Source organism: Echinops telfairi, unplaced genomic scaffold, assembly GCF_000313985.2.
Source record: "Echinops telfairi isolate 266 unplaced genomic scaffold, ASM31398v2 ScPeMD7_3533;HRSCAF=4204_0, whole genome shotgun sequence".
Lineage (NCBI taxonomy): Eukaryota > Metazoa > Chordata > Mammalia > Afrosoricida > Tenrecidae > Echinops > Echinops telfairi.
Genome location: NW_022107431.1, coordinates 78,442,518 through 78,456,883, shown reverse-complemented (window position 1 = coordinate 78,456,883; position 14,366 = coordinate 78,442,518). Strand labels below are relative to the sequence as shown.

At 38.1% G+C, this 14,366-nt stretch overlaps 1 protein-coding gene across 1 annotated transcript in view; it reads left to right on the top strand.

The window, feature by feature from the left end:
* The window catches only part of ASCC3 (activating signal cointegrator 1 complex subunit 3), a 365,946-nt gene that overhangs the window by 173,637 nt on the left and 177,943 nt on the right, over nucleotides 1-14,366 (top strand). The window contains exon 14 of the mRNA XM_045294314.1: nucleotides 2,684-2,818. Coding sequence (XP_045150249.1) covers nucleotides 2,684-2,818 — 135 coding nt within the window. The remainder of the gene's footprint in view (nucleotides 1-2,683; nucleotides 2,819-14,366) is intronic.

Genomic DNA, 14,366 nt, shown 5'->3' with positions numbered 1-14,366 from the left:
GGGTGTATGCCCAGTAGGGGGCTTGCTGAGTTGTATGGTAACTCGATTTCCATGAAAGAAAATATTTGTATGATCGTTTCCTTTCAAATCACGTTAGTATCTGCAAACAGATTAGAGCTATGACAGTGTGTGAGACCTCCAGTTCTATGCCCTTGATGGCTCACTAGCGTATGTTTCATTTCTCTACCTGATTTGGTGCTTTCTCTTAAAAAAAATAAAGGCCATGCTTTAGAAATTTTTCACCAAGGAATTTCTGGTCTTCTGAAATTCATCTTTCCTTCTGTACTTTTCAATATGCCTTAAAAAATATCAACGAAATAGTTAATTCAGTCTCTTGAGTGATTGTTATATAAGATTTTGTTTGTTCTTTTGTGAATTTTAGTCAGCATTCCATATGTAGAGCATTTTCTTTGACAAGTATATAGACATAAGATTACTGTTTGTTAAATGCATAACGTGTGCTCTTGACCCCCTCTCTGTCTCCCTCTTCTTTCTGTCAGATCCTATCCATCCTTCCCTTTTCATTCTTATGAATCCTCAAGATATCCACCTCTGTTATGAATAGGGGCTCCCATGAGTCCTGTCAGTTTAATACCCTGAGTAGAAATAATTGCCTGCATATCTTCTTTAATGTGTAGCATAAAGTAACACCAAAGCGCTTGCTTACCCTGCAGAAAGAGATCATTAAAATGAGAACAGAGGTTAGACTTAAGACCTCCAAGTTGCTGAAGCCTAAGTGTCATGCCATCCTGACTCCAGAGAGGTTTAGAATTTGCTGTTTGGTTGAAAGCTGAGGCTGAGGATACTTTTTTCTAAATCGTCCATAATAAGTAAAAGGCCTGTTCTTTAGCTTATATGTGTAAGATTGATTTTTAAAAGATAATTTTATTCACACTACTGTATATAAAAATTGAGAAAATCAGTTCATATGAAAAATAAAATTGGTTTTTTTTTTTTCAAACTAGTGAATAGCTCTTTAACCCATTCACACCCCTTGAGACACAGAGCACCCACCTATTTTTCACTCCTGTGGGGTTTTTATAAGCAGCTGCTGTCCCACTGATGATGGGGAATGCAGTCATCAAGAGAAGAGTGGAATAACTGTTTACAATGGAAAAAATGGTTTGTACAGGGCATTGAACGAGGTAGTTCATCCCAGAGGTGTGATTTTTTTTTTTTTAAATAGGACTCTGGGATTTTTATTTTTAAACTGAGGCCAACATTGTCTAGTATATTTCCAAGTTCCTGTGTGTTATTTTGAAGTTGCTTTTATAAATAGGAATTGACTCAACTACATTTCAGTTTCTCATGATAATTCCATGTTCATGCAATTACTGCATTCTCAGGAGCCCTAAATCGTATGAACCTGTCAAGGCATCAGAGTCTGTAGGGGCATAATCCTACCCACCCCCTTGATGCAGTGGGAACATTGTGCCCCACATAATTTTACCCCATGGTCCAGAATAACAAGTATGCCCCACATAGTCCCACCCCAGGGTCTAGTGTAACATATGTTCCCAAATATATGTGTAAGCTTGATAATTTTAGAGCAAAATTTCAGAAATGCTTTTTGATCCATCATGCCTTCCAGTAATGCGAAAAGTCTTATCAAAGTAGAAGAGAAGCAAAAAGCATGCTCATGACAGGTTAAAGAGCCCTTTGATGTAGTGGTTAAGCACACCAGCTACTAACCAAAACTACCAGCGTCTCCATGGGTGAAAGGTGGCACTCTGTTTCTTTAAATATTACAGCCTTGAAAACTTTGGGGACAGTTCTACCATGTTCCATATGATCTCTGTGAGTTGAAATCATCTCATACACATCATGGGCTTGGAATGGCCCTTTGGGAAGTGAGGGGTTAAGGTGACTGGGAAAGGTGGAAGCAAAAAAGAAAGTATCATAAAAAAAAAGAAGCATGATAGGGGAGAGGTTGTAGGCACGGAATATGCTGTAGCTGCAGACTGCCAACTCTTCCCCCCTTGGATTCTCTTCCGTTACATCTGCATTCTCCCTCGTAAAATTCCCAGAAAGTGCATCTGTCCACTTCTCCTTGAGAAAACATCCAGATAGACACTCTCCTATTGAGATTTCTGCAGTCAATGTTGAAGGTCTACTGAAGAAAAGATGTATCTTATTTCAAATACTTATATAATAGCATTTCATTTCCAGCAGATCTCAAAACACATTATAAATGCTTGCTCGTAGACATCAATGTCTAAAAAGGAATATTCTTTATTTTTTAGATTTCCATAAACATCTTTATGATTCTGGAAATTTCATTTGATGTAGTAATTTTCCATGGAAAGCAAGTACCCTGTTTGTTTGTCTTTTTTTAATACTCTGGCCTCATAAAATATTAGTATGCATGTCAGCCGTTAAAAGAGAAATGCAAACATTTATCTGTAAAGCTTATAGAATACTTAGTTCAGTTCTGATTTTTCACTTGTTTCAAAAGTTGTCTAGTAGTGAATAAAGCCACATACTGTATTTTCTCAAACTTGTCTTTTATTTGTATTTTTTGTACTTTGTTCTGACTTAAGGAAAACTTGGAGAACACGTAAACTGAGGGCTTTGTTTTAAACCGCTAAAACATATTTCTATATAGTGATTTCCAGACGAGTATGGTTTTCAATTAATGAATTTGAATATCGAATAGTAAGTAGATTGATTTTCTTTCTTTTAGGTGATGGTGTTTGTACATGCTCGCAATGCCACTGTAAGAACAGCAATGTCTCTAATAGAAAGAGCAAAAAATAGTGGCCAGATTCCCTTCTTTTTGTCTGCTCAAGGACCTGAATATGGACACGCAGAAAAACAGGTAGGGATCAATGACAGCAAGGCCCAAAGAGAGACCGCACAGATGTATCAGATGTCCCAGATGTTTGTGTGTGGAAGATCCCTAATCTCCCACTTCCAGGAATGTTATCATCTTGATGTCATCTTAACCTAATGATTTCGTAACGGGCCCCTGTTACAGATTTAAGTTTGTCTGCTAGAAGGTATATATTGGCTTCCAGGCACTTACCACCATGTAACTAGACCGCAAGATCTACAAAGTATAAAGTATTTGCTATCTGAACTTTGCCAGAGAAAAATTGGTGATCCTTAATTTAAAGCTTTGAAAATAAGCTTTCAGATTTAAAGAAAAAATAATTTATGGGTATAATATTGTACCTCCAAAAGTATTTTATGTAACAGAAACATGTGTATACATTATACTCATATGTATACATTTTACTGATGTAATGCTAAATACGTCTGGCTGATTCTGTGCTTCGACGTTTACTGTCTTAATAGAATGCATTAAATTCCCACTGCAACTTAGAATGTTGTTACTGAGGCTGATGTTTTAGATTTCGATTGTGATAAGCTAATGTTAGTTGTTTTAAATATCAAGTCACTTTCACATTAGAACTCCAAAATGTCTTTATTGTCTTCATTTTATAAAATTTTCTTTGATGTGACATTTGGTGCACAGCTCCATGTTCTCCCAGCTACTTACTAATCATGAACTTATTGAGGGTTCTTGAAAACCTAAGTTTTATAGACCAGTTACAAGTCCGGAAATGTAAAGCAATGCTGTTAAATTTCAAAGCCAAGCTTTGAGAGCCACCTTGTGGATTTCTTGCTACTTAACACCTCTAAATTCCAACAGCCACTGCTACCTTAAGTAGTACATTTTTATTATTTTTGTTTTTATTTCCATTGTTAACAATAATATGTTTAGCATATATAGAGTGTTACCAAGTTCTAGACAACGTTACATTCAGTCTTTAGAGTCCTATGAACTATACATGTACTATTATTTCTTGAAACGGCACGTTTCAGTTAAGTCAAATATAGCATGAAATTTTCTAAAGTTTATAGGAACCTCACGAAGACCTTATTATGGTAAATATATTATAAATATATGTGTGTGTGACAAAACATTTCCCTCTTCTTCATTCACCGAAGACAACACCCATAGATCATTATGCTGAGAAAGAAATAGTATGGGAAAATAAAAAGTTTCACTAAGTGGGAAAACTTGAAATCCCTAATCATCTTTACTACACTAGTCTGGTATTTTTAGTTATTTTTTCTTTTCAGTTAGTTTTATTGAGCTCTGATTAACACATCATACAATTCACTTGTTCAGTAATATTAAAAAGGTTATGCACTGCTCACCACAACCACCTTCCGCACATTTTCCTCCGTCTTGTACTCATTGGACCAGGAGTTCTTTTGGTGTAGTGGTTATGCATCGGGCCGCTAACCTCAAGGTCAGGAATTTCACATCACCAGCCACCCTGTAGTGTAAAGAGGAGGGCTTCTCCTGTAAAGAGTTACAGTCTCAGAAACCCACAAGAACAATTCTGCCCTGTCCTTTAAGGTCATCACGAGTTGGAATCAACTTGATGGCAGTGAGTTCGTTTCTTGGTTTTTTGGGGTACTCCTTTGTGTTGACTGCCTGTTACCCCCACCTTCCCTTTCTGTGCCCCCCAGTAATAATTATTTCAGCTACTGTATTTTTACTACATTTGATTTTCATCCTGATAGAACTATAAATATTGGACTTTTAGTAGTATGAATGACTTACATAAACATTCATTAAGCACAGATTTTTGAATAACATTGTCTTATTCACCGTTATATGTCTGGCCCTTCATAGGGCAGATAACAAAAGGGAAAAAAATGGGTAATAAATGTACAAATGTGCTTTACACAATTGATGTATGTATGTATGGATTGTGATTAGAGTTGTATGAGCCCCTAATAAAATGATTAAAAAAAAGAAAAGAAAATGATGATGGCAACAAATGTACAAATGTGCTTGACGCAATGGACGGATGGATGTATTTTGAACAGAGTTATGTGAGCTCCCAAGAAAATGATTTTTTAAAAAAAATCCAAACCCACTGTCATTGAATCGATACCAACTCGAAGCAACACTATACAGTTTTCTGATACTTTAAATCTTTACAGAAGCAGACGACCTTCTCTTTGTCCCATGGAGCAGCAATGGCTTTGAACCACCGACCTTGTAGTTAATTAGCAGTCCAGTGCCACCCAACAGCACCACCAGGGCTGGTCGTAGCAGCCCTCAAATTGCTTTTTTCCCCCATTTGTCCTCTAATACAGACATTGTTAAAGATGTTTTCCATTTCATATTCCATTTAATGTGCACAACTATTCTTCTTTTAAAGATTCTTAATCTCATTTTACTGATTGGAAAACTAAAACTCATCAATAATACATAATATTCCCAGAGAGTCCCAAGGAATATGCAGTGCAGTCTTGGAAAATTCAGCTGTGTGTTCGAAAGCAGACAGGCCAAACTCCCAAGCTTTTCTCAAGGACCAAGCCACTGAGTCTTTGTAAATTTTTGTTGTTCGTTTCTTTTTAGGGGAAGAGCATTTGTTCTGCCCTGTCATATTCCTCTTAGATATTTTTATTGTGTACCTTTTCATACTGGAAATTATTTTTTAATGAAAAAGTATCTCTCTGAATGTGTTCTTGAAATTTCAGAATTTAAAATTATTTGTCTAGTGCTGGTCATATATTTTTCTTATTTCTTGAAATCCCATATGAACTTAAATGGTATTAACATTCTAGCAACCCTAAGAAAGCTATTACCGTGATAGTAATAGATTCTCCCTCCTATGTGTTTGAAAAATGGGAAATTAAATGCTCAAAACATTAAAATTAAATTAGAAGGTAAATGTGTTGTCTGGCACATAGGAATTTAGCCTCATGACTCTTGTTAATTGAAATACTGCTAAATTCCTATGGTATCACAGTGGTACTTTACCCCTAAGTGTTTAATGTACTCATCTGAATTCTTGACTCATGAAGTACAGATCTTAATGTATTTGGTTGCAGTTTTACTGAATGCAATATAACTTTATTTACATAGCTAATAAATAAAACTTCATTAAGGAGATGCACCTCTTCTGTGTATGTTTGTGGTACGTTTGTGGGAAAGTATACAGACGTTATTTCTGTGCCTTTTCCAGGTATCATATTTCTCTCCAATTGGTAGTAATCATTCTCTAAAACTCTTCTAACTGTCCCTGTATTTACTGTTAGTCGCCATCAGTGGAAACTCCACCTGTGTTTCCTAACTATTTCCTGAAGTGTTAAGAATGGAAAGGAAAGTACTCCAGCAGTGGCTTGAGCTAAGAGATGTAGCTTAGTGTTCTCCCCAAGGCAGGCGGGCATCTCAGCGTTTTCAAATGCGGTCCAAAGCAAGAGGCCACATTTTTAAAAGCTTATTTCTGTAGAAACCCAGGAGCCTGAGGTACGTAAATATTTCTGAACCTTAATTTCTGGTCAGTGAATGGGAACAGTATTGAAGTAAATAACGGCTGCTCTAGTGTGTTACGGTGAAGAACAAATAAGAGTAATGTGTGATTCTTTAGGAAACAGGCTGAATAATGATAAAACTGTACATATATCATAGGATTCTTATTTTTAGAAAATATATCCCAATAAATGAAATTTGAAGATCATGAGCAATATGGATAAACCAACACAGAGTAACTCTGAAGGACAGAGCAGAACTGCTCCCTAGAATTTTGGAGGCTGTGAATCTTAGCAGAAGCAGACTGCCACATTTTTCTCATGCAGTATGGTTGGCAGATAACTTTTAGTTAACAATACAGTTCCTAATCCACTATGCTACCAGGACCGTGCATCTTATAATAATGCCCTTATTCTTTCTCCTCCAAAGATTACTGTCTCAAGAACCACGTTTTTCTGTAACACAGAACATACCTCAGAGAATAATGACAGCCTGTATTACTATGCCCTGGTGATGTAATAGCTTACACATTTGCTGCAAGCCACAAGGTCAGCAGTTCAAAACCACCAGCCTCTCCAAGAGTAGGCTTTCTAGTCCCATAAAGATTTACAGCCTTGGAAACCCACAGGGGCATTGTACTGTCACAGGGTCATTGTGAATTAGAATCAACTTGATGGCAGTAAGTTTGGTTTAGGTCTGGTGTATTAATGTATTGATAGAAACAGATACGTCCTTTAGAACTCAGTTTTTATTTTTTATTGAAGCCATTGTTTCCTATTATGATAAAAGCTTAAGTTAAATGAAGGTTTATGTATATGTATGAGTGTATATGTATGTATGTATATATATGTGTGTGTGTGTGTGTGTATGTATATATATGGATGTATCTTCAAATTATGTTCACGCACAATCTCAGTCAAATAAATCACCTTTGCTTTAGGGACAAAATATGTTACAGACTTAAAATATTCTAGTACTGAGATCAGTATTCCCTTCCACCCTGTGCAATATTTCTCTGATATGAGTGCTGATGTGGGCTAAATTTTGAGCATATAGGAGTAGAATTTAGGTCTTCTGTTAGTAGACATGGCATATCATACAACATCCCTCATGATGTACTTATTGGAAATATCTATTGAACAAATTAGAACACTGAGACAAATCCAATAATAATATGTACCTTCAAGCTACTTAAAAGTGTCATTTTTATGACTTTTTATTATCTAGAGCCACCAACCGTCTCCGTGTTGTTTTCACAGATCCAGCTGTAGCATTTCTGAAGTCGATAAAAGCTGGGTTTGCTATAAGTACTTTTAAACCTACTGTGGATAGGTGGATAGCTTTCTATCATTTCTGCTCTGGCAGCCTTGCAGTGTCCTCCTGTCCCATTAAAATGAGAATTTCCCTTTCCTGGCTTAGATGATTATCTGTTAACCTAAGACAGGAACAGAGTGCTTAGTACTCTCGTTTCTCTTAGTTTTTATTTTAAATTTAGGCAAAATGTCATCCTCTCAACATTTATTCTTTTCACATCCCCACATTATCAATCTCTTTTCCTTTTGGAAGCTAATATCATCATTCTAATATAGCATTTATGTTGCGATCACAGGAGGGATGTCAAAATTTATTAAACCTTTCAAAGCAAAGACAAAGAAAGAAAATAGAGGATTTAATTGGGTCTTTGGAAGTATGCCTTCTCTGTTTTCAGATGGAACAAGCTCGTGTAGATTTAAGACTTTGGAGCCAGATAAGCCTGGGTTTTTGTTTTGATAAAGACCTCTAACAGTGCCTCTTGAACAACCGCAGGCCACAGTTTCATCATTTATGAAATGGCAGTAGAGCCCTGGTGGCTAAAGTTGGGTTGCTAACTGCAACAGCAGTAGTTTAAATCCACCAGCCACTCTTTAGGAGGAAAATGAGCTGTCTGCTCCTGTAAAGATTGACAACCTTGGAACCCACAGGCACAGTTCTCTGCCCTGTTGGGGAGTTAGTCGGAATCAACCTGCTGCCACTATTTAATACCTACATTTTTAGATGTATTCTTATTAAGAATAAAGCAAACATTGACCTTTCCAATAAGTTAGTGAACAAAAAAATATAATTGGTAAATATACTTTGGAAGAAAATGTACTATTAGATAAAAAAATATTAGTTAATAAGCTCCGTAAATCTTCAGCAACTAACAATGATGATAATGGCTTCTGAAAATGATTTGAGGATCTGACACACTCAATTCTATCCTGTGGCAATTATCAGTTTAATCTTTTAACAATCCTTTTGGTAATATATTTTAAACGCCGACTTTTTCAGGCCCTTTAACCTAAAAATCTTAAGCTTAAGCCTCTTTACCAGGAAATATTAGAAGAAAAACTTAATATATATTAAGATTTTTACTACAAGAGTTTTTATAATGAGAAAAATTACAGAGAAGAGAAAGCAAAACAAGATGGCAAAGTGAGTGGAGGCTGCCACTTACTTCCCTAGCTGGGAATTCATTGACCAACAAATAAAAACAAGTATAGACTGAGATCTCAGAACTCCAAATGGCAGCTCAGGTGTTAGACAGTTGGGCTAAGTCCAGAAGTGGCGGGTGGGTGGGAGGGGGGTGTTGCGCAGGAATGGGGATATCACAGAAACTGGGAAAGCCCATCTGCCGAACATTAGCACTTGCACTTGGCAGCAGTTTGGGGATGGTGCTGAGTAACATCCCAAACAGTAAACTCACAAGAGGAAGCTGTCACCCGGTGTGTGTGCGTGCCTTTTTAAAGGCAGCACAAAGTGGCCCTTGAGAGGCCTTACATTTGGGAGGGGTTTAAAAGCAGCAGTGGCTTCAAGAGAGTACTCCTGAATCTAACTGAAGCCCCCAAGATAGATGGGCATTAAGACTATGAAGGGCAGCAGGGTAGGGGAATGCTGCAGATTGATTGCGTGGCACAGGCTGTGCAGGCATTTCCATGGCATAAAGACATAAAGAGTCCCCACCCCTGCTTCACCTTAGGAAAGTTTAGCTCCATCGCTTGTATCAGTGTCTGTAAACAGCTGAGCCCCTCCTATACATGGATATTGAATTCTAGTAATCAAGCAGCTAGAACTTTGTAAATCCACACTGAAAATGCAAAACCCAAAAAACCTGAAGAATAAGAATGTTCCCTATTGGTTATCAGGAGAAAATGCAAAGCCTTTGAGTCAATCATGGCTCAAAGCTACCCAATGAGACTGTGTAGCCTTGCCCCTGGGATGCCCAGTACGGTGAGTCTGCGGAGATGGGCTCTGCTCTTTGTGCTGCAGAACGTCTTGGAGGTGCAGGCTCTGACCTTGCACTTTGCAATGAGTGCTCGATTTCTGTGGAACCAGGCTATTCAGTTAGAACATTTTCCCACAAAGCGAGAGAGAGAAAATACAAAATGTAAATAAGAAAAAAAAACCCAGCAAGATGGTTTGTCCATGTTCAACAGAAAATAGTAAAACCTACAAAATTGCAAGTGACAGACCAGTCTAAAGCAAGGCATGAAGAGGAAATTTCTCCAAGGGAGGAGGAGGGCAGTTTTGTTTTAGTAATTGATCACTTTCTGACTAGAATGTCAAATATGTTTAAAGAAAGTAAAGAGCATACAAAATACAAGCGAGTGGAGATCAAGGAAAAAAATGGAGGACAAAATTAGAGACTCAATGTGGAAATTAAGACATCAAGGAGCATACATACACAGAACTGCTACAACTGAATTTGAAAGAGGGAGAGAAGCACTCAACAAGAGAGTCTAGTAGATGGATGATGAAATGGAAGAAACATAACAGCTTATCAAGTACAAAGAAAACACAGGAGATCAAACAAATCCAAAAAGAAATGTGATCATTAAGAAATCTAATATTATGATTATTTTAATGCCAGGACACTATGACAATAAAGGTGTAGAAACTATTTTCCAAGATAAAATCAGAGAATTTTTGAGACCTGAACAGAAAATCAAGCCAGTGAATATAGGAAGCTACATTAATCTCTATTTTTAAAAATGTCCTAAAGGTCAACTCCATGCCATATCCTAATACAATTATTGAAAAGAACACCAGGAAAGAATTTTGAAAGCAGCGTGAGCAAAACAAGGTGGAGTATCAAGAAACCCACCACTATGAATTTCTCAGCAGAAACTCTACTGACCAAAGAAAATAGAGCAGCACATATAACATACTGAAAGAAACTCTTTCCAACCAGAAATTGTTCATCAGCGGAGTTCTCATATGAAGATGAGGGGAATATCAAACTGTTTGCCACCACTAGAGCCGCTCTGCAAGTATTGGGCACAGGAGCACTCCAAATGGAATGGAACGAACGTTCGATTGTTTTTAAACTAAAAGAAGAAAAACCACACACACACACACACAACCAAACTCACTGCCATTGAGTCTGCGGACTCAAAGCAACCTGCTCCAAATCTTCATGGCAGGCATAGCTTCATATTTCCTCCACAGGGCCAGCTGGTGCATTTGAAATGCTTACCTGACATCACCCACAGGGCTCCTTCCTTTTGGTACACAGTGGGGGGAAATAAAAGTTAAGAGAGAGATCTTCAAAGTGCATCACATCACACTGTCATAAGGACCCAAGTATATGACATTCTGGGGGAATAAACTCTAATTCAGTCCTACCAATACAACATTAAGTTTGTAAGAAACAATTAAGAAGTAAACTTATGAACTATAGGTTATAAACTGTCATGGTGGAGGAGGAGGAGTATTTCAGGTATAGAGTTATTTTAATGTTGCATGTGAAGTTTTGCTCATATGTTTAATACTGTTGCAATTGTGTATTATAGCATACTTGGTAAACACTAAGAAATCACCAAGAGGGAACAATCTGAAGAAAAAAGGAAAGTTAACAATAAAGCACATCCAGAGAAAGCAGCTAAATATATACAATAACAAAATTCAGAATAGAAAAAACAGTTGCAAAACACAAACAGATAGCAAAATGAGTGGTGTAGATATTTAATTTTCAGGAATAATATTAAATATGAAGGGTCTAAATGTCCTACATAAAAGTCAGAAGGCAGATTGAATTAAAATAATCATAATAAAACGTGATCTATTCTTTTGTTGTCTATAAGTATATGTAGGCCTTGGTCAGAAATAGAGAGGCACTCTCCTCTCCTCCTCCTGCTCTCTGTGGACCTGGCTGTTGCCATCATGGCCATCTCGGAGAATCAGGAGTGTGCTTGCAGACCCCAACACGGAGCACCAAACCTTGAGGGCAATGTAGCTACATGGAACAACTCATGAATAGAATAGGCTCCAGGGCCGGCCCCAAAAGTGCTAAACTGACCCCCTCCCTAGGAGTATGTGCTCCAGAGGATTAAACCTACAGGTTGGGGAGAGGGGCTGGCCAGCCACATCCACATGGAAGCAAACCAAGAAGGAAAAAGAGAGAATGAGGGTCTAGACCCCATCTCGGCACACCAAGCCCTAAGGACGATGTCCCTACACATAGCCGCTAAGGCACGGAGAGGACTTAGGGCCGACAACAGCTTGAGACATGGTGACCCCTCGCTGGAGCATACCGCTACAGAGGACAATACTGGGGACAAACGGTGTGGAGTGAATCCAGTCTAAATTCCCACAGTGGGGTGAACCAAGAAGGGAATACAACAGATTAGCAACGGGAACAGAGCAAAGCCTCAAAGCCCCCGAGGAGCCCCCAAAATAAACTTTAGGCTAGAAGGGGCAGTTCCCAGGATCAGTGGGGAGATAGTCTTAAAGGTCAGTGGACAGACCTGAAATTAACTCTGCTTTTTCAAATTTTTTGCTAGTTATTATTACTTTTCTTTAAATATGTTTTCCTATTCCTTTTAATACTCTTTTTATTCCATTTTTTTTTTGTGTGTTCTCTTTATATTGTCTCTGTTATTGTTGGCTTGCCTACCTATGTAAGATAGGCATGGGAAGTAAGCGCGAACAGAAAGCAATGAGATGGAAGGTTCCAGAGGGACTTAGGGAAAAGGGAGGAGGCAGGGCAGGGAGTGGTGAGCAAACAACACCGTAGAGGAACAACTAGGGAATTAATATCAACAAGCGGAGGATTTAGAGATCCTGGGGATGTTGCAGCAACAGCAATCTAGCTGAGAGGAATTACTAGGAGACAGAAGAAGGGTGAATGTGATGGTGGGAAAGGAGAAAGGTAAAAGGACACAGGAAAGATCTAGGAAGCAAAGCTATGGATAGAGGTACAAACATAGGTGAGCACTTATGTAAACATATTAGTTCATAAAAATAGAGGTATTGGCATAGGTACATATATTTATATGGCAATACATTGAGGAAGTGGATGGACTTTGGGTGTCTGGCTAAAACCCTCCCTCAATGCAAAAACACTTTGTTCTAATAACCTGGCATTCTGTGATGCTCACCTTTCTGGCATGATCGCCGAAGACAAAATGGGTGCACAAGCAAATGTGGTGAAGAAAGCTGATGGTGCCCGGCTATCAAAAGATATAGCATCTGGGGTCTTAAAGGCTTGAACTTAAACAAGCGGCCATCTAGCAGAGAAGCAACAAGCCCACATGGAAGAAGCACACTAGTCTATGCAATCATGAGGTGTCGACAGTGTCAGGTAACATTTGAAGACCCCAAACAGCAAACAAACAAACAACAAACCATATTGTTGAGAGACTGAAAGCCCATCTGTAGACAATGGGACATCCCCTCACAGAAGCGTCGTAAGGAATGGATGAGTCAACCAGAGAAAAGTATAGCACCGATGAAACACAATATTCCTCTGGATCCTTGAGGTTCCTCACTGCCCATTATCATGACCCCAGTCCTGCCTTTCATTGTGGGCTAGACCAGAGCATGTACACAGGTACTGATAAGAGCTCACAACACGGAATCCAGGTCAGATAAGCCCCTAGGAACAGAAATGGGAATATTGATATCAGGAGAGTAGGGGGAAGGTGGGGGAAGCAGAGGGGCAGGAACCTTGGGTGATGGGAGACAGAGGTTGCTGTAAGATATGAAAATAATAATAATTTATCAAGGGGTCATGAGGATGGGAGTGGGGAGGGAGGCTATAAAGAGGAGAAGATAACGAGCTCAAATAGAATGTAAATGTTTAGAAAATAATGATGGCAATTTATTTATAAATATGCTTGATACAGTTGATGTATGGATTTTCATAAGAGCTATAAGAGCCCCGCAAGAAAATAATCTTAAAAAAAAAAGAAAAAAAACTGATCTTAAACAACGCGACGCAAACATATGGAAAATAAAGAGATAGAGAAAAATAGTTAATTGCAACTAGGCCTGATCTAGTTTTCAACATTTTCTAGGCTTTTTTGTTTGTTCATATGGGGGGTTATCTCAGCTGTGTTAAGTCATTAGGGTTCACCCTCTTGAATTTTTGTTACATATTTTTCTGTTTTTCAGTAAGTGAAACCCAGGGTGGATGAACCTATAGGGACAGCAAGTAGAATAAGGGTTTCTGGGGGGTACAGTGGGGGTGGGGGGGATAAAAGGGAGCTTATATCAAGGAGTTCAAGAAAAAAAGAATGTTTTGAAACTGATTGTGCCAGCCATTGTACAATATTGCTTGATGTGACTGAACTATAGACTGATATATCTTTATTAACGTCAAATAAAATGTTTTCTTGTTTTAAGAAAAGATATTGAATAAAACTTTTTTTAAAGAAGAGAAATAACCATTCTGACAGCAACTAAAATTGACTTTAAATCAAAATCTATTATAAGAGATAAAGGCATTTCATATTAGTCAAAGAACAATCCAGGAAATAGGCATAACATTTATATATGCTCCCAAGGAGTCCTGGTGGCAAAATCTCAGAATCCCACAAAGGCAATTGTACTCCATCCTCCATGGTCACCATGAACCAGGAATCAATTTAATGTCATTGAGTTATGCCCCCAGCGGCAATGCACCAAAATAAAGCAAATACCTGACTAATATAAAGAATAAATAGTAAAGGCTACAGTAGTGGCAGGGGTCAACACACCACTTTCAAGCATGGACTAAACTCCAAACAAAACCCACTACCATACAGTCAACTCTGACTTCCAGCTACCTTTTTTTTTTTTTTAA